The sequence below is a fragment of the Mastomys coucha genome, unplaced genomic scaffold (genome assembly GCF_008632895.1).
Source record: "Mastomys coucha isolate ucsf_1 unplaced genomic scaffold, UCSF_Mcou_1 pScaffold23, whole genome shotgun sequence".
In the NCBI taxonomy this organism is placed as follows: Eukaryota; Metazoa; Chordata; class Mammalia; order Rodentia; family Muridae; genus Mastomys; species Mastomys coucha.
Window position 1 is genome coordinate 104,901,191 of NW_022196906.1, and position 26,568 is coordinate 104,927,758.

Below are 26,568 nucleotides of genomic sequence, written 5' to 3' on the forward strand. Positions count from 1 at the left end.
GGAGGGGGGAGAGGGAGAGGGAGAGAGAGAGAGATATGAGTATGTACACAACTTTGGAGTGGTGGTTCTTTCTGTCCCCCATGTTGGTTTCTGGACTCTGGTTGTCAGGCTGTGGCAAGTACCTTTACTTGGTAAGCCATTCCACTGACCCTTCAACTTATTTTTTTTGCTTTCTCCCCCTCCCTCCCCTTGAGACAGGGCTTTTCTGTGTACCCCTGGCTGTCACTTGCTCTGTAGACCAGGCTGGCCTCCAACTCAGAGATCGGTCTGCCTTTGCCTGTGAATGCTGGGACTAAAGGCATGCACCACCACATACAGCTGACATTGTTATTGTTGTTGTTGTTGTTATTTTGGAACTTGTTATGTAGACCAGGCTGGCTGGCCTCAAACTTAGAGAAATCCACCAACCTCTGCCGATGCTATTAAAGATGTCTACCACCACCACACCCAGATCACTTTATTTTTTTGAGACAAGGTTTCTTACTGAATTGGAAGGTTACCTTTTTATAAAAATTGTTTTGAGATTTTATGTGCATGGGTAATCTGCCTGCATGTATGTAAATGTACCACATTGATGTCTGGTACCCATAAAGATCTAAAGAAAGTGTCAGGTCCTCTGGGACTGGAGTTACAGATGGTTGTGAGCCAGCACGTGGGTGCTGAGAACTGAACCCAGGCCTCTTCCATTATTTTGATAACTATATACATTAAATAGTTTGTATAGTTAGCTATATCTGGAGACGGGCTCTCACTAAATTGTCCAGGCTGGCCTTGAACTTATGATACTCTTACCTCAACCTTCCAAACAGTTGAACTTCCAGGCCTGCACCACTAGACCTGACTAGGATTTGATTTTAATATTGAAATAAGGCTGGTGTGATATTGTGATATTAATGACAACTGTTCTTGGCTTCTGTAGAAATGGCCGCAGTTTGGGTCTGATGGTCTTACATGCCTTTCATATTTTGAGTAAATCCTTGGCCCATCAGGCTTGGGGCACACTTGGCTCGTCAGGCTTGGGGCACACTGAGGAGCTGCCTCTGACTGATGCTCCTCCTTCTATTCCAGGAGCTGCCTGATTCGCTGAAGGAGCAGACACACCTCAAAGAATGGTACATTCACAGCACCCTCATTCAGATCATTCCGACCTACATCGAGCTGTTTCAATCGATGAAAATTTTGGATTTGCCAAAAAACCAAATCACGTGCCTTCCAGCTGAAATCGGTAGGTTCGTTGGCAGGAATTTCTGGTCATTGTTGGCGGTGAGCAGGCAGGAGGCAGGTCATTGGCAGGTGACACAGTGCGAACACCCCATTTCCTTTTCCTTCTGCTCCTCAGTGTTCCTCAGTGGTTTGCCTGTTCCCAGAGCTGCTGGTTCACCGTGGCTTTGTCCCCTTTGGGACATAAAGTACCATGATCTACCTCATGATTCAGCATCCATAGATATTTGGCAGTTGCTTAGAAAACTGAAGTCATATGAGTGAGCAATACTTCCAGAACGTTGGCTGCCAGGTGTGGTGGTGCATGATTAATCCTAGCACTTGGGAGGCAGAGTAGCAGAGACACATTAATAACAAGATTATTGTAAACGTAGGATAAAATATACCGTGGCAGTATAGTCATCCATTGACATGTTTAGTTTAGCTTATGTAGTATTGATTGATCAACATCTAATAATGGTTTGTTTTTGTTTTTGTTTTTGAGACAGGGTTTCTTTGTGTAACAGAGCCCTGGCTGTCCTGGACTCACTTTGTTGACCAGGCTGTCCTTGAATTTACAAAGTTCTGCCTGCCTCAGCTTCCTGAGTGCTGGGATTAAAGGCATGCACCACCATGCCCGGCCAACATTTAATAATAATTTTTGATCATTTCATTGTCTGTGGTTATTGATGTCTTTCTCTTGGGGTCTGAGGAACAAACATGTATGTGTCCAGCTCCTGGCCTTTGGGCTACACCAGGCTCAGGAAAGCCATGAATGTGGTCCAAGACAAAAATCAAAAACTTACTTAAAAACACTATGAGATTTATTTATTTTTTTTAAACTTCACCGCTTGATTCTTGAACTTTGCAGATGGCATTGCCATGTCCCAGTGTCAGAAGGCTGAACATTCCTGGGACTAGTCCCACTCTCACATGTCCTAGGACACTAGATGGGAGAGTCATTGGACAGTTTATCATATCAGAGGCCTTGTCTGGCCTGTTACTTTGTTATTCGCAGTGTGGGATGATTACAAGGTGTCCTGGCAAGACAGTTCAACAGATAAAGGTACTGACAAGTGACTTCAGCCCCCAGTCCCCACGTGGGGGAAGGAGAGCACTGACCTCAGCAAACCCTCCTCAGATTCCTACGTGCTGATCTGCCTGCCTCAGCCTCCTAAGTACTGAGCTAGCAGACACTCATCACCACACCTCAATTAGGCACTGGTGTTTTAAAAATTCCCCACAAAATTCTCGTGTGCCCCCAGCACTGATAGGCACTTGAGTGGGGGGAGGGGGAGAGGGGACAGAGCAGCATGCAAGGTCATCACAGGAGGCCAGTGTGAGGGTTGGCCAATCATTCGGCCAACCAGCTCTTGTATTTCTTTAACTGTAGTATGGAGTTTGTGCTGTACAAGCTGGGAAAATTCATCAACACTGAAGTATTAGGCACCTAGTTCTGTTATTCAAAGGCCTATTCGGACTATTATTATGTGTTTATTCTTTTGCTAGTTTCTTGGCTGGAGCTGGCTACCTATATTTTCAAACAAGGATCAGACTTAGGGTGACTGGGAGATGGCTCAGCAGCTAAGAGAATCTAGGTTTCATTCCCAGCACCTACATGGCAATCCATAATTGCCCGTAACTCCGGTTTCAGGGATGATCTGAGATCCTCTTCTAACACCGAAGACTCTTGCATGTATGTGGTACACACACATACACATACAAATAAAATAAAATTAATATTAAGATAGAATCAGAACTAGAATATAGCATTTTCTTGATCATTCTGGAAAAGTTCTGTTCTCTTGGATGTGTTCACACCCCGCTTGACTTATATATATTTGACTTATATATTCTTTGGGAAGCATGACATATGATAATTGAAAGAATGCAGATGTAAAAGATGAATGGTGCATTACATGGGATCTGTAAACTGTGTGTTCATTATCACACTCGCAGAACTTTGTGCATATTTCTGTATCTAGCTCATGCCCTGTCAGACAATAGGCACTGCAGTTTCTGCTATCCTAGGAGCTGCAGCGATCCACCATCAGGGCCTGTGATTTGCACCTCATGGGGTTTGCACACCAAGGATGCCTGGTTTGACCCAGGCTATTCGGAGGACAGATCCCCTTCATGCCTTGAGGTGGTTTGAGTGAGGAAGGTTGGTGCCTGTTGGTGGCGCTGTTTGCAAGAAGTGGAGCCCTGTGGGAGGAAGTACGCCATTGGGTGCGGGCTTTGAGAATCTATAGATTTGTTCTACTTCCTGCAGTGGGAGGACGTGTGCTCAGCTAGTTTCCTGCTTCTGAGTCTTGCTCTTTCTGCTATTATGGATTCTCCCTTTGGAACTATAAGCCAAAATAAGCCTTTTGTTTTTTCCCCTTTCTGTTTTTAAACATTTTATTTATGTATATCAGTGCTTTTTACTGAACATGTGACTGTGTGCCATATGCATGCCGTACCTGAAGAGGCCAGAAAAGGGTGTTGGATCCCCTAGAAATGGAGTTATAGTGGGTTATTAGCTGCCACGTGCATGCTGGGAGATGAACCCAGGACCTCTGGAAGAGCAGCCAGTGCTCATAAGCACCGAGCTGTCCCTGCAACCTTGAACTATCTTCAAGTTGCTTTCGGTCATGATATTTTATTACAGCAACGGAAAAGTAGCTAATGCACGCCTTAACGTTAGTGTCACCAGGGAGGTGAAACCGAGCAGCAAACCCGGCTCCTACCATGGAATGCTGGGACTAGTGCCTCAGATGAGCAGACAGCTAATGAAGAACACTCAAAATACAAACACAGAATTGCTTTATGTCTCTATACCTCTTGTTGTTGTTGTTGTTGCTTTTGTTTTGTTTGTTTTGTTTTTTCCTTCTCTTCGAATTTCTTTTTGAGACAGGTACAGACCTCACAGACCTTTTTGAGATGGGCTCATTGAGCACAACTGTGATCTTTCTGCTTTCGTAGTTTCAGTACTACAAATAGGGGCGCTCACTGACATGTCTGGGCTCCCTGTCATTAGGTGAAGGTTTCTCTCTGTTCTGTTTGTTTTTGAGAGTTTCACTGTGCAGACCTGACTGGACTGAAGTCACAGAGATCTGCCTTTCTTTGTCTTCTGAATGCTGAGCTTATGGGGCTGTGCCACCATGCCCAGCTTGTTTCTGTTTTTAAAAGACTTTGAGGAGCTGGAGAGATGGCTCAGCAGTTAAGAGCACTGACTGCTCTTCCAAAGGTCCTGAGTTCAATTCCCACATGGTGGCTCACGACCATCTATCTATAATAGGATCTGATGCCCTCTTCTGGTGTGTCTAAAGACAGCTACAATGTACTTGTATAAATAAAATACTCGTGTAAAAAAAAAAAGACTTTGAAGAACCTACTCAATGGAGGTTGACATTTTGTGTTGCCAGGTCGCTTGAAGAACCTGAAAGAACTCAATGTGAGTTTCAACCATTTGAGAAGTATTCCCCCGGAGCTAGGAGACTGTGAGAATCTAGAGAAACTGGACTGTTCTGGGAATCTGGACCTGACGGAGCTCCCCTTTGAAGTAAGAAACAAGCATGTCTGCCCTCTGACTTGCTTTATTTAACTTGTGACATGAAGTACTCTGTCCTGGGAGAAGCCTTTACTAAAACCTCTGTTGTTGTTGTTGTTGTTTTATTGCTAGGTTGTTCTTAAGCTTTATGTGAAAATATGAGTTGTCAAGCAACTTTGAAATAGGATAAAACTAGAGATGCAGTTTCAAAACTTGATATAAAGTCACAGCAAAGAATTAACGTAAAGACAGACGACAGACAGAAAAATGAGACAGAATTGAGATTGCAGAGTCAAACCTCTATATTTACATATATACTATAATTTTATTTTGAGGTAGACTATTACTATATAGTTCTTGCTGATCTGAAACTTTCTGTGTATACTGGGATTAAAGGTGTGCATCACCATGTCTAACTCTGTTATATTTACAATCAACTGAATTTTCAACAGAATCACTTAGATAATTCAGTAAAGAAAGGACAACCGATTCAATAAAGGGTCCAGGGAAAATTAAAACCCTCGCCTAAACTCCATATATATTATGACATAAATGAAGAATATGAGGACTACCAGACTTAAAAGAATGTTACCTGAACTTTCCAGAAAGAAAAACTTGTAGGGATACAATGTATGTTTCATTACCATAGGAGGAAGAAAATCTGAGCATAGATACAGAGATATCCTGAAATTGAGTTATGGTCCACTGTACATCTGTGATGGATGTGTTTTATGGCACAGAAAGTCTACCTCGTTAAAGTCTGGAGAATTAAAAGAAAGGATTGTCTAAGTGCAAATGACTGGCGGCAAGGTCTTGAACTAGGGTATGACGGGACAAAAAGAAACGTAGGTCAGATACAGAGGCAGAGACAGAGTGTTCCCTGAAGGATTTGTCTAAGCATTGCATAAGGGACATGAGAGCAAGACAGAGAAAGATGACGTAACTCACCACCACTCTGGAGGTCTGAGTGGAGATGGAGTCGTGGACTGGAGCATCAAAGCATGTGCAGATCTGAGCAGCAGATGGTGCCAAGCTCATTCGGGTGAGCTTGAGAGGCTGGTTACCACCGCCTCGCACTCAGCAGTGTTCAGGAAAGCCAGCGCTTTGTGACAGCCTTTGCAAGCAACAACCATTCCCAGCAGGGTACGGTGGTCCTTTCTGTTAGCACAAGATATCCCTTGAGTTTAATTTGGTGATAAAAAATTGTTCATTTTTCCTCTGCTCCACTTTATCAGATGATCTTTTTTTAAACTTTATTTATTTATTATATGTATACAATGTAGCTGTCTTCAGACTCTCCAGAAGAGGAAGTCAGATCTCTCCTTATGGATGGTTATGAGCCACCATGTGGTTGCTGGGATTTGAACTCAGGACCTTCAGAAGAACTGTCGGTGCTCTTAACCACTGAGCCACCTCTCCAGCCCAGATGATCATTTAAAAATCATGTTTTTCCATGAATACAGAATGAATCTAATGACTGTTTTTAAAGGTGGTCCATCTCTGAAGTTGTATCTGCAGGACCATGTCAGTCAGTTAGGACTATTTGAGAAAAGATTGATTCCTTTATTTCCAGCCTCATCTCAGTGGATAGTAAATCAAGATCTCTACTTTAGATAACAGGTATCATCTATTAAATATGCATAAAATAAAAATATGCACGATTGAGATCTGTTGCTTCATCTTCCTTTAATAGGATTTCTAGGGCTAGGGTTGTTGCTCATTTGGTAGAGCCCCTGTCTAGGATGTGCAAAGCCTTGGGTAGGCTTGATGATTCCACAGAATTTTATGAAAACTGGGTTTGGTGGCACAAGCCAGCAACCTCAGAACCTGAAGGTGATGGCAGGAGGATCAGGAAGTTTCAGAGAATCCTAAGTCACATAGGAAGTTGGAGGCTTGCCTGGGCCACGTGAGACCCTGTCTCAAAAAAAAAAAAAAGAACCCAAAAATATATGCATCACATGATTTCTATCCTTTAACTCCCTGTCTTTTGTAATTTTACACATGCCGCTTCCCATCCTGAGAGACCCAATTCTAGTTTTCTGTCTTCCGTGAAATCCTTTCGGACCCTTGGCCACCACTCCATCATGCTGCTGGGCAAATTCACTCTTCATTTCCTCAAAATTGAGACTTGTCAATTTTTATTTATTTATTTATTTTTTGAGACAGGGTTTCTCCGTGTAGCCTTGGCTGTCCTGGAACTCACTCTGTAGACCAGGCTGGCCTTGAACTCAGAAATCCGCCTGCCTCTGCCTCCCAAGTGCTGGGATTAAAGGTGTGCACCACCGCCTGGCTTGAGACTTGTCAATCCTTACTACCTGCATTGGTTGCTTTGCTTACTTGTGAAGATATCAGCTCCCCAAGGACAGCCATAGTGTGCTTCTTACTTTAGTATCCCAGCAGGAAGTACAGTGAATGCCTTACAGTAGGTGCTCTGGAACACATAGTGGGTCTGGTCTGTGATACATATACTCACGGATGCTTCTGAGAAACAAACATTATTAGTTGAACTTAATTCCCATTTTCACAGGGTGTATTAGTGACATGTCTTCATGCCATTACAAAGCACTTGACAAAAGCAGCTCTTGGAAGGAGGGCTTTCCGTTGGCTTACACCTCCAGGGTACCACCCGATCATGACAGGAAGCTGTGGTAGCGGGAGCTTGAGGCAGTCACTCCTACTGTGTCAGGCTGAGAGCGATGGGTGCTGATGCTCGGCTTGCTTTTCCTTTTTGTGCAGCTTAGGACCCCAGCCCAGGGATCATGGCAGCCTAGCCACAGGTGAGGTGGGTTTTAACTCAGTCTACACAGTCCCTCCCTCCCAGATAGATGTGCCTGGAGACTGGTTTCCATGGTGATTCTAAATCCTGTCAACTTACCAACCAGGGTTAACTGTCACAGAGCGTAATTAGAATGTTCTCTTACTCCTTTCTAGTTAAGTAATTTGAAGCAAGTTACATTTGTGGATATCTCCGCGAACAAGTTCTCCAGTGTTCCGATCTGTGTCCTGCGGATGTGTCGTCTGCAGTGGCTGGATATCAGCAGCAATAACCTGAGTGACCTGCCACAAGATATAGACAGGTAGCTACTTGCATTCTAAGGTGAGGTATATGAATGGATTACTAACACACTGAGATTGTTAGCATTTAGATATGCTCGCACATAAAATATTCTTTGAAATCAACTAGTTTTCCAGTTTGTTTCTAGGAAATGATAGAATAAGGCAGTTTCCATTTGTGTATTACACATATGTGCATGTATGCATTTGAACACATCTTCATTGTCTTGGAAAATTTGATTTGTTTCAGTCATCTATCCATCATCCATCTATCCATCATCCAGCCATCCAGCCATCATCCATCCACCCATCCATCATCCATTTAACTACCTGTTTATTTATTTATGTAATGACTGGTTCTCCCCTTTTAGCCCAGGCTAGCCTGGAACTCACTATGTAGACCTAGTTGATCTTGAACTTGGAAAGATCTATCTGCCTCTGCCTCCTAAGTGCTGGAATTAAAGGTGTACAACACCACACTTGATTTTTTAAAAACCGAGAGTGAGTGCACGAATGTATGTGTATGTGTGTGCGCGTGTGCACATGCATGGTTGGGAATAGAAGTCAGATATTGGCTTGTGGGAGCTGATTTGGTATCCCTCCACCATGTGGGTCCAGGAGACCAAATTCAGGTTGTCAGTCTTGGTGGCAGGCACCCTTCCCTGCTGAGCTGTCCCACTTCGCCTTCTTTCTCTCCCTTCCTTTGAAACAGAGTCTTGCAAAGTAGCCCAGGTTAGCCTCAAACTCATGGTCTTCCTGCCTTAACCTCCCAAGTCCTGGATCCATAAGCATATGCCAGCGCAAACAGCTTCAAAGAGATTTTTGTTTTCTTTATTTTTTGATTTTTGACATAGGGGCTTACTCTATAGTCTGGACGGGCTCAGAACTCACAATGTTCCTGACTCAGCTTCCTCGGCACTAAGATTTTGTAAAGATCGATATATGTATATGTGTGTGTGTGTGTGTGTGTGTGTGTGTGTGTGTATGCACTCTATTTGCATATATGTCTACATGACAGAAGAGGGCATCAGATCCTATTACAGATGGTTATAGTTATGAGCCACCATGTAACCACTGGGAATTGAACTCATGACCTCTGGACAAGCAGCCAGTGCTCTTAACCTCTGAGGCCATCTCTCTAGCCCCGATGTGAGCTTCTGGACTAGGTTTCACCTTTCATGGAATAACATTGTTAATTTTACTTTACAGACATTGAAAAGAGAATGTATTATGTATAGAAACATCACTCTGCTTAGAAGAACACCAGTGAGGGAAATGTTTTATTACTTTTTATTTATTAATTTAAGGTGCATAACTTTAAACAGAATTGACACGGTAGTTATGTTGTTAAATTATATCCATGTAGCTATTTCATTTTTAAAAAACAATTGTTATGTACTGGCGGAATGGCTCAGCAGGTGAAGTGTCTGCTCTGTAAGTGCAAGGATGCAAGTTGGGTCCCCAACAGTCCTGTAAAAGCCATGTGTGTCTGCTCCCAAGTGTAACCCTCATGTTCTTGCGGGCAAAGAGAGGCAACTCCCAGGAGCTTGTGGCAACCAGTCTAGCCAGCTGGTTATCAATCACATGATTGGATGAGAGACCTTGGCTCAGAACACAAGATGAAGGGGCTGGTCAGATGGCTCAGTGGTTAAGGCCAAGTACTCTTGCAGAGGACCCAAGTTCTGTCCCTAGAACCCACATCAGATGGCTCACACCTGCCTGCCACTCCAGCTCCATAGGACCTGACTCGCTAGGCAGCTGTACTCTGACGTACCTCCTCACGTACAGATACACATAAGTGCGTGTAATTTAAAATGAAAAAAAAAGGGAGAGAGAGAGAGTAAAGGGGGAGAGGTAGCCTGGCTATGAAGATAGCCAGTGTAGCCAGATGCGGTGGCATACACTTTTAGTTCCAGCACTCTGGAGACAGAGGCAGGAGGATTTCTGTGAGTTCAAGACCACTCTGTTCTTCATTTCATGTTCCAGGACAGCCAGGACTTCATAAAGAGACCCAGTCTTTAAAAAAACAACAAAGGGCTGGGCAGGGGTGGCACACGCCTTTAATCCCAGCACTTGGGAGGCAGAGGCAGGCGGATTTCTGAGTTTGAGTCCAAGCCTGGTCTACAGAGTCAGTTCCAGGACAGCCAGGGCTACACAGAGAAACCCTGTTTCGAAAGACTGAAAAACAAAACAAAACAAAACAAACAAACAAAAAACAAAAGACAACAAAAGAAACATAAAGAAAAAAGAATATTTAACTGTTATGCCAGAGGACCTGAGTTCAGCTCCCCGCACCCACCCACACTGGGAAATTCATAACTACCTGGAACTCCAGTTCCAGGGATCTAACACTCTTGCCTCCCTAGGTACCTGCTCTCACATACATGTAATTAAAAAACATATACTATAAGTTGATTTATACATTCTTTCCTGCCACTGATACTATTAAGCATGTGCCTACACACAAATAAAAATAAAATGTAAAATATAGCCTGTTCTTTAAATAGTTATTATTGGACTGAAACATGTAAGATAGATAGATAGATACATTCATTCATCCACTCATTCATTCATTTGTGCCACTGATATTATTAGGCTTCTTATTGTGGGGCCTGGAAAAGTGGGTTGGGCTTAATGGTTGAAAAACAACCCATATATTTTTGGAGTTTACACTGATACTATGAAAATGTAATTAAACTGCTAGGGTTTACAGACGGGTGGTGGCTTAGGCCGGAGCGTCATTCCAGAGAATATCACTCTACCCTCGGGCCTATGAGGAGTGAATGCTGGCTTCCCTGGGCTAAGGAGGCCAGGGGACACTTGTTTGTGTTTAAATCAATAAAAAATAAAATCTACATAGTTTCATGCATTTTTTTTAAATCCTAACTTTGTGTAAATGTGAAGCATAAGGTCGTGGTTGCACACGTTTGGTGGTAAATAAGCTGAGCTGGCTTTCCCTGTGGGAACGTGGCTATCCCTGCGGGAACAACGGGCTGTAGTTCCCTGTGGGGTGGAGTCTGTCCTGAGCTCTCGTTTCTCCGCAGGCTGGAAGAGCTACAAGGTTTTCTCCTGTATAAAAACAAGCTGACCTACCTTCCTCAAGCCATGCTCAACCTCAAAAAGCTCACCTTGCTGGTTGTCAGTGGGGATCACCTGGTGGAGCTCCCGACCGCCCTCTGCGATGCCTCCACGCCTTTGAAGTGAGTATGCTGCAAACGGAGGGCTCCCAGGATCTGCACCCCTGCACAGGGGCAAGAGCCCATCACCTCTGGTTCCGTCCAGGGCATTAGATTAGATTAGAGCCCGATTAGATGATCCTCATACTCCTGAAAATCTGACTTGCTCCACTTTCTACAGGATGTTAAGTGGTTTGTTTATCGAATGCCCTGAGGAGTATAATCATTACATTTATAGAGCTACAAACACCACTTGCTATCGGACCGCGTGAGGTGGGGGCACAGGCTAGACCTCTCATTTGTCACATCCCGGTTGCCCTGGATAGAGCAGACACTGTTCAAGGAATCCTTTCTGCTTGCACCGTCTGTCTGACTTCCTCAGTGAACCCCAAAACAAAGACAGCCATCTATGCAGAGGCTCTAATGGGGTAAGGTCCTGCCCTCTCCCGAGCAGACAGAAGAAAACAAAGGCAGAAGGCTGTGCCCTCGGGAACCTTCCCATACATCTTCATTTATCATTATGCAGAGGCCAAGACCAAAATTCTTGGATGGTGTATTGAGAACAAGATAGAGGAAAAAGGGAATTTTGATTGGCTGACGTGCGTCTCTTAATTTCTGTTAGACAGGGTCTCCTGTGGCTCAGCCACAAATTCACTGCACCGTAGAGGATGACCTTGAACTCCTCACCCTCCTACTTTCACCACCCGAGTATTGGAAGTACGAGCATGCTCAGTTTATGTGATGCTAGGGATCAGAACCAGGACTGTACGCATGCTAGGGAGACTGTCTGCCAACTGAGCCACATGCCCAGCCCCTGAGTATTGATTTAAAAAAAAAAAGATTTATTTATTATTATACATAAGTACACTGTAGGTGTCTTCAGAAACTCCAGAAGAGGGAGTCAGATCTCATTATGGATGGTTGTGAACCACCATGTGGTTGCTGGGATTTGAACTCAGGACCTTTGGAAGAGCAGTCACTGCTCTTAACCGCTGACCCATCTCTCCAGCCCCCCCAATCCCCAATATTGGGCCCATTCATTCATTCTCCCTTTTCTCCACTGAGCGTGTGTGGCTCAGTGGAGAAAAGGGAGAATGAATGAATGGATGTGTTAAAGAAACTACTGTTCCAGAAGGAAAATACCTTCATACTCTGTAAATGCTGCTAAGAAAGTAATTAAGGAGTAAATATATATATTTAAATATATCCCTGCTACCCCAAAACTCACTCTGTAGACCAAGCTGGCCTTGAACTCACAGAGATCTACCTGCCTCTCCCTCCTTTAATTTTACTTTATAAAAAGATGTCTTTATTTTATTTTATGTGTGCATTTTGCTTGCCTGCCTGTGTGCATGTATAACTATGTGCACACCTGGTACCCTCAGAAGAGGGCGCTGGATACCGTGAAACCGAAGTTCCATGTGGTGGTTGTGAACCAGTATGTGGCTGCTGAGAATCAAACCCAGGTCCTCTGGCAGAGCAGGCAGGGCTCTTGACTGCAGAGTCACGTCTCCAACACACAGAAGTGGAGTTTTGCTGTTGAACATTCCCAGTAAATGTGTGTACTTTCTGGACTTTTCCTACAGATTTATAAGCCTTATGGACAATCCCATTGATAAGACCCAATGTCAAGACACTGAAGACACAGTAGAAAGTGAACAGGACCGCCAGCATTTTGATAAGGAATTTATGAAGGCATATATTGAAGACCTGAAAGAAAGAGGTGAGTTGGGACTATGTAAAACCATCTAAAATGACAAAAAAAAAAAATTTGTGGCTATTTGTGAACCAAAATGATAGCTCGCACGCCTTTGATCCCAGCACTCGGGAGGCAAAGGCAAGTAGATCTCAGTGAGTTCGAGGCCAGCCTGGTCCAGCTCCACACAGAGAGGCTCTGTTTTGAAAAACCACACACACACACACACACACACACACACACACACACACACGGAAATAAGTAACTAAATATCTAAGTATGTATTTATATTTTTTCCGTATTGCAGAAGCTGTTCCCAGTTACACCACCAAAGTGTCGTTCAGTCTTCAGCTTTGATTCAGTCCACCAGCACCGGAAGACCACAAAATCTTACTGCCCCGTGCTCTGAATCTTTGTATACGTGTTACCTCTCATTGGAATTGCAGCTTGTGCTTAAGGGACAAAGTCTAGAAACTACTGTCATCACTGTTAAGAAAAGTAACATTCAAATTACTGATAAAGTTGCTTATATATTAATGTTAGCACTTATGCATATACTTGTTCTAAATACTGCATATTTAATATTTTAGGAAACACATCACTTAAAAAATTAAAACATACAGAACAAGTTTTGAAATTGGATGCATTATGTTCAGGAATCAAGGGCTAGAGGGTTGTGGATGAAATAGAGAATTTACCGCCTTGAAAATGTTTCAGTATACTGTTTATTTTTATTTTTAGAGAATAACACTCCTTGAGCCTAAACAAGTTGCTATTTCCACCTTTCAGATTCATTTTGGCAAGTATGTTTCAAGCTGTACTTTGACTCTCAGGAGAGCCTGAAGGTCTACCTTGGGTCTGGAGGGCAGAAAGAAAGGCTGGTATAGGTAGAGCATCCGACATTAGATGCTCAGACAGCATGAGCCTGGGAAGATCTGAATACTCTGCTTGGACTTGTCTTGGTCACCTGGTGGTCCTCACGGTCACCTGGTGGTCCTCAGACAAAGGGCCGAGGAGTGCCTTCAGGGCTCATTGCTGTAGGTGCTGGGAAGAGTGTGGAGACCACACTGATGGCTTCTACATGGGAGTCACAGGAGGGCTCTGCCCACTGGAGGGCAGCTGTGGGCTGGCAGGAGCCCCTGGGATGTTAATGGCTCTCTTCTGGAGCTCTGTGTTCTTGAAGAACTGTATAAAGCTTCTATTTTTCTACTGGTATCTTAGGCTAAAACAAACAGGAAGTGGCTGGCTGTTCTGAAGAGAAGAGGGAGATACAAGTGTATTACTTGTTTGTATATGAGTGTGCTCCTTCAGGATGTAGCCCAGTGCAGCGCCCTCACAGTGGGGAGAACATTCTGTGTCCGTGTTGTTAGATGCTAGAGTCCAAGGATGGAGCACGTAGTGTCTGACAAGCTTCAAAAACTAAATGTAATTTACTTAAATAGTCACTTGTGGCTACCATACTGCACAGCAAGGCCTAACCTCTTAGGTTGGGGTGGGAGGACATTGTGATTAAAAAACAAACAAATGAATAAACAAACAAATGGATAAACAAACAAACAAATGGATGGTTTTTACTTTTTTTTTAACCCGAAGAACTGATTTGCTCTCAGAATCATATAATTTAAAAAAGGTTACCACATAACACACAATTAAAAAACAAACAAACAAAACCTAAAACAAAAGGGTTACTAAGGCTGGGACGGTGCTTAAAGCTGTTGCTACCCACATCTAAAAACCTGGTGGCTCACCTGCAATTCCAGTCTGGGTGCCCAGTACAAATTCGCGAGCTGGCCAAGCCTACCGGAAGCTGTTGTTTTGAATAGGAGATTCAGACTCAGTAAATAAAGTGGGAAGATGCTAAAGGATGATCCAAACTCTGGTCTCTCCACGGACACACTCACACACACAGGTGCACCCCACACACATGCAAAGACACTCAACACATACCCACACTTACAGACAGTGGAAAGAAGAAAGACTGCTATTGGTACTTCAGTACTTTCATCTTTTGCCTGTCGCTAGTTTGAACTAGGCCCAAGCGTTTTTTTTATCCTTGTCTCAGTAGAGCGTCACTTCAACAGAAAGCAAACTGTCCAGAGGTAGGCGAACGGACAAAGCGTCTTTCTTCCCAACACTGTTTCAAATTGATTAGTCCTATTCGAATGACTGTGGGATTTTATTCCATACTCAAGTACACGCTTTATATCAAGATATGAAAACTAAATGTGAAAAGATGGAAGTATAGAATTTCACACAAATAGACTGTTCATAATTTACGTAAGTTTTGTTTTAATAAAACCTAGCCTTTGAGTCAAAGCCTTGTTCCACCTGTGTTCCTGTGTGTGGTATGTGTTTGTCCCAGAGGTAGACACCGGTGTCTTTCTTACTTCACCACTTTGTTGTTTGTTACTAGTCTTATTATTGACACAGTGTCTCTCGCTGAACTTGTAGATTATTGTTCTGGCCACACTGACTGGCCAGTGACTGCCTGGGATCTGCCCATCTCAGCACTCCATCCCCCACCCCACCCCCGCGCTTGCGCAGGAGGGACTACTTGACTTCATGCCTTGCTTTTCACTCATGCTGCGGATCTGAACTTGGGTCCTTGTACCTGAGCGGCATTTTCAGCTGAGACTTCTCCCCAGCTCCCTAATTGGACTTTTAAAGGTCTCTCTCTCCCCCTCTCCCTCCCTGTCTCCCGTCTCTCTCTCTCTCTCTCTCTCCAGTCTCTTGTCCCCATCACTCAGTAGCTGCATGGAGACTATTGAGAACCTAGGTGTTCAGTTTACTACTCCTGTGTCAAACCCTACCAGACTGACTGCGGAAAGTCCGTGCAGAACTTGCTAAGGAGATCCCAGGTTCAAGGCTTCCGAATGGTTCTGAGTCCTCAACACTTCAGACTCCGATTTTTGTTTTTGTTTTGTTTTTTAAATGTATTTAGTTAAAAGTCACATCAGAAAATTAACTGTATGCTGAGCATTGTGGCTTATTTCTGAGATTCAAGCACCTGAGAGGCCAAGGCAGAAGGATTGCTGTGAGCTTGGGGCTAGCCTAGATCACCCAGTGACTTCCAGACCAACTTTAACTACATTGTAAAATCGCAAACCTAGCCTAATCAGCTCCATGGGGGTGGGGTGGGAATCAAAGAAAAGAGAATGAATCCTTTTTTAAAAAGTTTGTTTATTTATGCATATATGAACGTTCTATTTGCACATATGCCTGCCTGATAGAAGAGAGCATCAGATGCCACTATAGATTATGTTGTGAACCACTGTGTACTTGCTGGGACTTCTGGAGCAACCCTTGGTGCTGCCACCTCTCCAGCCTGAGGAGACTGCCCATCTGAAGATGGAAAGCTCAGAGGCTTTTAGGGCACAGACAGTGCTGGCAGACGACCACGGTTTCCACCAAATTCCCGAATACCTTCATTGCTCTTCTCCACAAAGGCCACATTGCTTAAACAGCGGCTTTATACTTTCCCTTGCTGCAGTCCTGGTAGCTACCTCTGGACTCTACTGATTTTATTGACGTTTCACATAAAGGGAATTATGCAATGTGTGACTTTTGGGGGGGATGTTGTAATATTTTTTGTTTTTCTTTCTTTTTTTTTTTAAAGATTTATTTATTACATGTAAGTACACTGTAGCTGTCTTCAGACACTTGAGAAAAAGGAGTCAGATCTCCTTACAGATGGTTGTCAGCCACCATGTGGTTGCTGGGATTTGAACTCAGGACCTTCCGAAGAGCAGTCGGTGCTCTTAACCGCTGAGCCATCTCACCAGCCCCTATTTTTTGTTTTTCCACTCAGAGTTTTTTTTTTCCCCCCAAGGCTCATATATTGCATTTTACAATAAGTACCATAGCAACAGGAACAAGATTAGAAAGGCCAAACAACACAGTGGACTCTGTGACATGCAATTACAGCTGGCCTCACAGCAGCCCCCAAAGATCTCATAGCAGCCCACGCAGCAGCGCCCGAGGATCTCACAGCAGCTCCCCAAGATCCCACAGCAGCCCTGGAAGCTCTTACAGCAGCACTCGCAGCAGGCCCCGCAGCAGGCCCCACAGCAACCTTCGCAGCAGGAAGACTGGCTTTGTGGGCGGATATGACTGCCTCTCTCTACTTGGCAAGAGGTGCTTGCTGGTGGTCTCCATGAGGAGGAAATGGGCACAACAAATGAGGAGGAAGTGGGTGGGACATAAGGGGAAGTAGGTGGGACATAAGAGGAAGTAGGTGGGACATAAGAGGAGGTGGGCAGGGCATAGGAGGTGGGTGGAGCATAGGAGGAAATGGGTGGGACATATAAAGAGGATGAGCGCAATGCCTTCGGGGTCTTAGATCTGGTGGCCTTTTTTGCTATACCTGCTGCTCTGCTGTTGTCGACAAAGACGACTGGAGCGGGGGGAGCAGGAGCAGGAGCGGGAGCAGGAGCGGGAGCGGGAGCGGGAGCAGGAGAAGGCATTTGAATGACAGGAAGGGGAGCGGGAGAAGAAGAAGGCATTTGAATGACACATCTGGGGACAGGTGAGCTTACTACCGACAGCTGTTGGATCGTCAGTCTTGGAGTAGTTGATGGTTTTGAGGTGCAGCTGACCTTGGGGTCATCCTTGGTAGGGTTGCTGGCTTGGGGGTTCACTTTTGATGTTTGGGGCTTCTCTTTCGAGGTGGCCCGTGAGGAGGAAATGTTGCTACCGGTGGCAGTGACTTTAGGCTCCCTGGCTGACTTGGAGGAGGTAGGAGATAATGGGGGTGCTGGTGGTTTTGAGGCTTGACCTAAGTCATTCTGAGCACAAAAGCCCAGCAGACAGGCCTCACAGTTGCCGCTGTCATGTGGTCCTTCGAGACTGGTGTCCCCAACCAAAGGAATCTCACTCATCTGCTTAAACCCTTCTTTATAGCACTTTTTCAGAATTCGGAAGAGCAGGTTGTTCAAGATCCTTGAGATGTTGTCCCAAGTGAACTCTGGAGTTGCAAATGGAGGCTCGGGGCACTTATTACACCTCTGAGCAAACACCCTCATCTTCACCCGCCCCCTGGCCTTCTTCTCACACCACCGCATGTGGAAGACTATCAGGACTCGGCCAGAGGCCCAACTTCGAGAGCAGGAAGAGCAGTGGAACCTGTGGAGGAGAGGGCCAGAGTTTTAGCTGAGCTGTGGGCAGATGCAAGAGGGAGGAGTTTCCCGCTAGCTGTGACAGAAGCTGTTTCTCCACTGTATCACCAACAGGCCCTGGGACCATCACCAGGTACCTACTGTGCAAACAGCACACAAACCATCGGACTTAGAAGGAATCCAGGACATTTTCTAAGTCCAGTGTGTACATTTCAGAGGCAAAGCACACACTGGGAACACATCATGCCCAGGACTTGGGGCTTAAGAGTTAGGACTGGCCAGGCGGTGGTGGAGCACACCTTTAATCCCAGCACTTGGGAGGCAGAGGCAGGCGGATCTCTGAGTTCGAGGCCAGCCTGGTCTACAGAGTGAGTTCCAGGACAGCCAGGGCTACAAAGAGAAACCCTGTCTCGAAAAAACAAAACAAAACAAAAAAAAAGAGTTAGGACTGGGGTTCAGGTCACTGGGCCCCAAGGCACTGTTTCTTCAGATGTTGAGGTAAATGTATTCAAGGCTATACCTGCAACAGCCCCGAGGACCCTGTGCTAAAATCAACAAATGGACATAGATGGGTGCTGGGTAAGTCACCAAACAGACCAGGAGAGAGCTGCCATCTCCTGTCTACAGAGACAGCTTGCTTGCTTTTGTTTGTCTTGATGGAGGAGAAGGTGTGGGGTGTAAGGGATGGGGCTTCCATGATCTGTAGGATCCCCAGAGATCATGGCTTCCAGCTTTCTCTTCTTTTGTGGGTCCCCCTCTCCCTCTCCCTCTCTCAACACATTCTTTTTCTTACATGCACCAGAGAATTTTACATTATTTCTGAGTGCTTCTTTTCAGCAAGGTGCAGAATGACAACCTGTCTCAGCAGAACAGTTTTTCTGATACCTGTTAGAAACAGTGAAGAAAGACTGGAAGAAGTCTGTGCTGTCTAGAACAGGAGTTGTGCAAAGCCAGAACACTGCAGTGTGGTGTAGACATTTATTGCTCATCAAATAATTCTTGAACTCTCTCTGGATTCAGTGACGCTGGGGCCATGGGACCTGCTGGCCAATGAGACTTGAGCAGCAGTGAGATCTTCCCAGGACTAGGAGATTTCTCTTTCTCTGCTTAGGTGACCTCGGGAGCCATTGTTCAGCTAAATCCTGGGATTTTTTTTTTTTCTTAGTAGTGGATCCTAACTTCGCTTGAGACAGGGGCATCTGCAGTCTGAGGTGAGAAGTTGGAGAAGGATGGGTAGAATGAGTTAGCTCCCAGGCTAGTTCTAGGCACAGAACCTAGGACCTTGCTCATGCTAAGTAAAGGTACCACTGAGGTACAGTCCCAGGGCCCTCTTTACTGTGTTTTGATGCTAGGCTGCTATCTTAGGGCAAATATGGGAATAAACTGAGAGGAGATGCCAAGAAGCTGTCTCTGAGCCCCACGAAAGGCACTGACTGGGAGTTGCTCTCACTCAGTTTTGCACACAGGCCTGAGCAGTCCCCAGCAGCCACCCTCAGATAGGGCCTGGCCTCAGCACTCCAGCTTCACTGTGTGCCAGGCCCGAGTCCCAGGTTCTCAAATAAGCCAATTAAGGCTTTGTTCTGGAGCCCCCCAAGACATATCGTGACTGGGAAAGGTCCAGTCCCTTCATAGACAGCAGCAGATCCGTGACAGCAGGCGTGACAGATCCGGAGACTACCCTTTATGCCCTCCTACCTCTACCCCTGGGCCTTGGGGCATCCTCTTTCCCTCCTGGAAAAGAAAGTGTAAAATGTTGGGTGGCCTCCGAAAGTCCCCTTGAATAAATGAGCCTCCCTCCCCCATTCTTCCCTCCCTTTTCCACAATGTCTTACATCCTAGCCTGGATTCTTAGAATCTGTGCCCTGCCACCGTTTTAAGTTCACACAGTAATGGGGGAGGGGAATTCCCAGTCCCTAAGGAAGCCGGAATTCTTTCCTGTGTTCTTCAGCGTGCAAGCCTGGACAGCCAAGAAGAGGAATCAGTTAGAAATAAGCAAGAATCTTCTGGCACACATACCATTGTACCTCCCTTACCTGGCAAAGGTCTTTTGCTGGTATTGTGTCCATCCTGGCTTCAGAACATCGGGAAGAAGGTCCTTGTCTGGTGTGAGGGTCCATTTGTGCCAAGGTTTCACCTCTTGAATCAGTTCCTGGAACATCTGTTGCCATTGTTCTATGTCTCCTGTGTCTTCTTCCATCATGGCTGCAGTGCTGGACCTAGGCTGAGGTAGGGTCTTCTGGGCCCAGAAAGACCTGTGGCAAGAGGTGAATTGTCTACTCGGACAGCAAGGCTTGAGGCTGGCAGTCCCTTTGAACACCTGAGTTGGGATGGTAGTTCATAGCCTTCTGTCCCAGGGACAAAGGTCAGTTGAGACTGTTCCCATGGTCAGAGGACAGCAGTGGACAACCACAAGAAACCCCAAAACTCCAAGCTTTGTGTTTTTTAAGGTCTCAGTACACTAGTGAGGGAGAAAGTGCTGGAGTCCAAATCAGGGGTGAACTGCCTCTGGCCGAGTCTCTGAAATGGTTGGAGGCTCCACTTGCCTTTTCTGGGTCTAACGTCTGAAAGTCCTTACATTTTGTGCTGCTGAGCTCCTACTTGAGGCAAAAGAGTCTTCTTGGGATTCCCACAGTCTGGGATGTCCTCAGTCACACCTAGTATCTCAGGAGGATGCTGATCTGTAGACATCCAGCTGTTCCTCCCACCCACCCACCATAGCCAGAGCTTGGAGGTCTCTGGCCCACCCAGATTCTTCACTTACCGGAAATCAAAGTTGGTGTAGCCAGTGCTTGCCTGGGAGATTAGGTGATGTGTCCCTAGATGAGTGGAAGGCTGCTGGCCCAAGACCAACTGGGACCCATTGCCTTCCTCCCCAAGAAGGCTGGTCCACCATCACCCCAAATCTAGAAAGGGAAAGGGGAGCTAGGCAGAGAGGTTCAGAGTTGGAGCAGGCAGCACCCCATGGAAGGCAGACAAGATTCTGAGTGTCTACACCCCAAGACTCCATCCACAGATAGGGTGGGTCTTCCTGTCACCCAGTAGGCAGTTGACCTTTTGCCCTGGCTGTTTCCCAAGCTGGAAGCTCCTCAGCCTGGAAGAAAAGAAGGAAACAAGAGGAGGGGCTTCCTGTGACGTTTGGAAACAGAGTTTCCCCAGGCTTCTTCCCACCGCCTCCGCCCCATGTCCCAACAGCTTTATGGTCAGACTCATTTTTTTTTCTTCCTGCCCTCATTTAGTTTCTCAATGTTATTTGCTCAGTTATAAATTAACTATATCATTTGGGGAGGTAGTTCAGTTTCTTCTTTTTGACCCTCCTCCCTTTCAGCTTTTCGCTATGGGGTGTCCTTCTCATCACTGCTCCTAGTTGCTTATGCCAGCTTTCAATAAATAGGAGTTCTCTATTTGTGGTCAATGGTGCTATGCTCTTCACATGTTTGGGGTCTTTTCCTAGACGTCTCACTGTTGTAAGACAGTCCCTAGGGCTGGTGCCAACGTGTTCCCATGAGAAAGAAGGCCACTGCTTTTCTAATCTAGAAAGTACAAGTGTTAGCGGAGCTTTGTCCCAGTTCTAGTGTCAGCTGTGGACTCACTGTTGATAAGTCAACAACTGAATATTGTTGGTATTCTGTTTAAACTCCACCCCCACAGATACCTGGCAGCAGCTAGGTATGCTCCTCCCAACTGTTACCTGGCAACAGCCAGGTAGGCCTGGCCCTATAAAAGGGGCTGCTTGCCCCCTCCTCTCTCTCACTCCTGCTTCTCTACTTTACCTTGCCTCTTGCCCCTATGTTACCCTCCTCCATTCCCTTCCCTTCCCCTCTCTCTCCATGTGGTCATAGCCAGCCCCTACTTCTCTACTCTCTCCTTCTCTCTGCCTTTCTCTCCCTCTGCTACCCTCTTAACTCCCCTCCTCATACCCTAAATAAACTCTATTCTTTTTTCTTTCTTTCTTTCTTTCTTTCTTTCTTTCTTTCTTTCTTTCTTTCTTTCTTTCTTTTTTTGAGACAGGGTTTCTCTATGAAGCCCTGGCTGTCCTGGAGCTCACTCTGTAGACCAGGCTGACCTCGAACTCAGAAATCTGCCTGCCTCTGCGTCCCAGGTGCTGGGACTAAAGGCGTGCGCCACCATTGCCTAGCCTAAATGAACTCTATTCTATACTATATTGGTGTGTGTCTGGGTCCCTCAGGGGGAAGGGATGCTTCGGCATGGGCCTGCCAAGGCACACCTCACCAGAACAGATTCTTATAGCTCTTTCTCTTTTTATGACCACAAATATGAACTAGGTCAGCTTTATACAAAGGTTTAACCTCTCCTGGGAAAACAGGTAGATGTCACAAGGATGACACTGCGCTCATATTGATCAGGTAACTGAAGCATAAGCAAAGGCTTGCTAGACCCTCGTGGTAGTCCCCTTAGGAGCAACAACTCTGTGTTCAAGATAACATTTAGGGCCTCCATGCGTAGGGAGACTCAACTATACCTTCCTTTGCCCACCTCGTGGCTTGCTGCTTCTCCTGCATTATACAGGAGAGCTAGTTTGGTGGCAGAACTAAATCTCTGCCTCTCTCCAATTTTTGTTTAGAATGTTACTAAAGCCTTAACTCAGCCAGCAATCCTACACCCCAAGGGTCCCCAGTGTCCCCCAAGGCCAATGTCCAAAGTCCTCTCTTATCAGCTCAGGCTTCTGAGCCCATGGTTAGGACTTGTGGACCTTTCCCAAGTGGGTTGAATTGTGATATCCCAAATGAGGTGTCAGCTTGTGAATGTGTGTGGAAAACTTGAGTGTTTTCAGATGTAATTAAAGACCTGAGAGGAGACCTTCTTTGAAAGATTTAGAGTTCTGTGGCTACCTGGACACAGCATAGCAACAAGACCCATGAAAGGCCAAACTACATGTCACTCACAGCCTGACCAGGACAAGGATGCCAGGCTAGCCCACATAGGGTGCCCAGGGACAAGGAACAGCAAAGTATAGCTATAGAGCACAGATTGCAGGAGTGTCTCTAGGCTTGTATTAGAAAAGCCTAGAACATGAGCTAGTGTCTAGTCACCCTAGGTAAGGCAACAACCACAGACCAAAGTAACCCTTTGCCCAGAGTCTATCCTGAGTTGGTGGGGGTTACTTACGGTGACATGGTTGAGGAATTGCTAACAGGAGCCTGGGCAACTCCATAATGGCTAAGTTACAACTTCCCCATAGCTATAGAGATGGCGTCTCCTCTTTGACTAACTCCCATCTCCTATATACTATGATATCCCCGAGACTGTGTATAGTCTGGGAAGAACTAGGTACACCAGGGAGGGAGGGAGGGAACATAGGAAGGAGTAGTTGGACTCTCACTGCAGGGGCTGAGAACCCTTTCCTAGTATGGGCGTCAGTCACAGTTGCTCCAAGTTTTTTTTAAGGTTTATTTATTTACTTATTATATGTAAGTACACTGTAGCTATCTTCAGACACACTAGAAGAGGGCATCAGATCTCGTTATGGATGGTTGCGAGCCACCATGTGGTTGTCAGGATCCAAACTCAGGACCTTTCAAAAAGCAGTCAGTATTCTTAACCACTGAGCCATCTCTCCAGTCTCTCCAACAGTTGCTCCAATTAATAGTAATGGATGTTACCCTTGGAAATTGGAGTTTCTTTAACACTAGGCTTTTTAGCACTAGACTTACCATAGATATGCTCATTTAAAATTTTTCGAGGGTTCTGGAGCATTGGGGCTGTGTTTCATTTGCTCTTCGTTGTCTTGTGTTGGGGGCTCGAGGCCGTTAGGAGCAGATATACAGTGGTTCACAGTGTGATGGATAAGGAGTGGTTAGCTTATAGACATGACTGGGTGTTGAAGAAGGGAAGCTGGCTAGGTCCTCAGCTAGGAACTCAAAGCTGGGAAGAGACACACTAAGCAACACTTTGTTATGTGATTCTTCTTGACCTATTTTAGGTCAAAGTTCAGCAGCAGGCATCTTTACACTGGGAGGCAGAGGGAGGTGTGACACAGACGCACAAGAGAAGGCCATTCAGAGACAGAAGCAGTGGCTAGAGATAGATTGTCACAAGCAAAGGAACTCCTGGAACATGAAGGACAAGAGAAGTTTCTTCCTAGGGCCTCCGAATGGACAGAAGGACTGCAGACTGATTACTTTTGGACACCTGGCTTGCAGAACCGTGAGAATACATTTTTGTTGTCTTAAATCATCCAGTTTGTGGTCTAGTTCTAACGGGGGCAGTGGAACGTGCTCTTATATCCTATTCTTTAAGAGCACATTTATATTTCGTACTGTAAAGGAATGTGCCCATATACACTGCTGATGGCTCAGCACGGACATTTGCCAATGATTTGTTTGTTCTAAGTTAACCTTTGACTTAGCAACTCAAGAGGAATGCAAAGGTCAGTGGCCTTGGGAAAACATAAACCCCACTGCACAGAGAGAGAGGCAGTAATATAAGGGAGACATATAGAGAGAGGCAGTAATAAGGGAGACGTGGAGACCACAAGTAGATAAGGAGATCAGCGTCTCAGAGCCCGTTAGCCCCGTGACCAGACGATAAAGACTATACTGTAGAACTGATTTTGCTATTTCCTGCAAAGTCTGTTAGCTGGAGACGTGGGGATGGCAGGTCCAGAGGATGCTGATCCATTCCTATCTCAATTGCCGGTTCAATGAATGAGTCAGAGCTTGAAGATTCTCTCTGCTCACTGTGTTGATTGGCAGCACGGACTTTGTATTCTGGTTGTATGTGTATGGCAGCCCCAGGAAAACACTGCAGGAATCCCCCTGCGCCTCCCCAGGCATTCTGAGCCCTGTAGTCTTCTGTGTGCTTCAGCAAGGCTGGAGCGGGCTGCGGGTGGCCTGCTTCTTCCTCGTGTGCTCACCGTTTGTAGACTGGATGGTTTTATTAAAACTTTTTTAAAAGATTTATTTTATTTTATGGTTGTACAGCTGACTGTGAGCCATCATGTGTGTGGCTGCTGGGAATTGAACTCAGCACCTCTGCTGGCCCCGCTCGCTCCGGCGTAATTGACTGTAGCTGTCTTCAGACGCACCAGAAGAGGGTGTCAGATCTCATTACAGGTGGTTGTGAGCCACCATGTGGTTGCTGGGATCCGAACTCAGGACCTTCAGAAGAGCAGTCAGTTCTCTTACCAGCTGAGCCATCTCGCCAGCCCGGTTTTATTAATTTTTAAATTCATACTTTTCCTCAAATATATAATATATTCATTCCCTCTCTCTCTCTCTCTCTCTCTCTCTCACTCTCTCTTTCTCCCCTCCTCCTCCTTCCCCTCCCCCCTTCCTCCTCCTTCTTCTACTCTCTCTCTCTCAAAGGAAAAAGAGAAAAGGAAAGAAAAAGAAAAAATGTTGTTGATATGCTTACTGACAGTCACTTACCATCGGCCTCAGATAAAATTTGCAGCCCAGGTCAGGGCATGTGTAACCAACAATCCAGAACCAGTGTGAAACTGCAGACTGCAGACCCTGGACATTCTTCCCTCTGCCGACAAGGTGGAACAGCGTCTGCTAACTGAAGGCTGAACCTGAGCAGGTTCCATAGGAGCGGCTCAGAGGCAGGATGCCCTGGAGCTACTGCAGTCCCCAAATGGAAAACCCCTAGGAAGTGAACAGTGACCTTCAGTGCTGTGAGTGTCAGTCCTGTCAGAGACCCTTTGAAATGTTTCCGGGTTGTTTTTCACAATACCGCTGTAAATGGTCAGCAATGTGTAAAAACATAATTTAAAAATTCTTGGTCTTATACAACTTTTTCTACCCATGGGCAGGCAACAGCATGCTTACAGTGAATGCTGGGAGAGCTGGCTCACAAATGGGGTGCATTAGTGGGCAAGGGGTCTTGGGATCAGTTTCATGGCTCTGTCTGGGGTAGAAGTGCCACATAACAGTTGTATTTACATTTTATTTGAATTCAAAGTCAGTATCATATTCTAACAGTTGCAGCCGGCCAGTGGTGCCGCACGCCTTTAATCCCAGCACTTGGGAGGCAGAGGCAGGCAGATTTCTGAATTGGAGGCCAGCCTGGTCTACAGAGTGAGTTCCAGGATAGCCAGGGCTACACAGAGAAACCCTATCTCGAAAAAACAAACAAACAAACAAAAAAACCCAAAAAACATATTCTAATAGTTGCTTATTTGAAATGAGAATTTAACTAGTTCAGACTTTGGGAATTTTTTTGTTGTTTGTTTGTTGCTGTTTTTTTTTTTTTTTTTTTTTTTTTTTTTTTTTTTTTTACTAAATGTGACTTTTCTGTAAGGCCTAGAGACCCAAGAGAAACGCCGTCTCCACAACCAATAGGCTAGAAGGTGAGCTGAACTACAAATCCCATGAGGATGTGGGAGATAGTCCGCCGGAAGTGTTGTGGGCAGACCGGAAGAGAGCAGGGCGGGAGGAGAGGGCCAATTTAACAGTTGGTTTGTGTTGGTTTATGGACAATCCCAGTAGGCTCCACCCAACAGCTGCGTAGCAACAGCTTGCAGCGCCACCTGCCAAGTGCGAGCCGGGCATATAAAAGGAGCTACCCCAGCCCTTTCCGTTCCTGTTCTCTGTCCCCAAGTCTTCTCCCCTCCTCTGCCAAGTCTTTACCCCTTTCCAGGTCCCTGTCCCCCTCCTTTCCCCTTCCTTTTATGCTAGGCCTGTCGCATGGGGAACACCTTGGAAGGGGCCTGTCAAGGTACTTGCTCCCTCCCAATGCTTTATACCGCTTTATAAAACACGACAGCTTGCTGATACCGCCCTTGTTCTTCCGAAGCGTGTGTGTGTGTGTGTGTGTGTGTGTGTGTGTGTGTGT

At 45.6% G+C, this 26,568-nt stretch overlaps 2 protein-coding genes and 1 long non-coding RNA gene across 5 annotated transcripts in view; 2 read left to right on the forward strand and 1 right to left on the reverse strand.

Annotated features, from left to right (window-relative positions):
* Lrrc2 (leucine rich repeat containing 2) overlaps nucleotides 1-14,969 on the forward strand; it is a 26,083-nt gene extending 11,114 nt beyond the window's left edge. For both annotated transcript variants that reach the window (XM_031343680.1, XM_031343681.1), the window contains exons 4-9: nucleotides 1,069-1,225; nucleotides 4,608-4,744; nucleotides 7,664-7,809; nucleotides 10,831-10,986; nucleotides 12,549-12,685; nucleotides 12,966-14,969. In XM_031343680.1, coding sequence (XP_031199540.1) covers nucleotides 1,069-1,225; nucleotides 4,608-4,744; nucleotides 7,664-7,809; nucleotides 10,831-10,986; nucleotides 12,549-12,685; nucleotides 12,966-13,015 — 783 coding nt within the window. In that variant the 3' untranslated portion in view covers nucleotides 13,016-14,969. The remainder of the gene's footprint in view (nucleotides 1-1,068; nucleotides 1,226-4,607; nucleotides 4,745-7,663; nucleotides 7,810-10,830; nucleotides 10,987-12,548; nucleotides 12,686-12,965) is intronic.
* A 1,511-nt stretch (nucleotides 14,970-16,480) lies between these two features.
* Nucleotides 16,481-20,766, reverse strand: Rtp3 (receptor transporter protein 3). 2 transcript variants are annotated; one of them, XM_031345484.1, is made up of 3 exons: nucleotides 20,534-20,766; nucleotides 19,806-20,024; nucleotides 16,481-17,779 (listed from the first exon to the last, which is right to left on the reverse strand). In XM_031345484.1, exons 2-3 carry the CDS (start codon nucleotides 19,970-19,972, stop codon nucleotides 16,504-16,506), a joined length of 1,443 nt encoding a protein of 480 aa, XP_031201344.1. In that variant the 5' UTR covers nucleotides 19,973-20,024; nucleotides 20,534-20,766; the 3' UTR covers nucleotides 16,481-16,503. The 2 variants fall into 2 exon arrangements, with proteins under 2 accessions (XP_031201344.1, XP_031201345.1); XM_031345485.1 differs by lacking the exon at nucleotides 20,534-20,766 and having other exon boundaries at nucleotides 19,806-20,442.
* LOC116073515 lies at nucleotides 16,987-18,118 on the forward strand. Its single transcript, XR_004111837.1, has 3 exons — nucleotides 16,987-17,183; nucleotides 17,324-17,392; nucleotides 17,558-18,118. It is a non-coding gene; the product is annotated as an uncharacterized LOC116073515 (long non-coding RNA).
* Nucleotides 20,767-26,568: the final 5,802 nt, after the last annotated feature.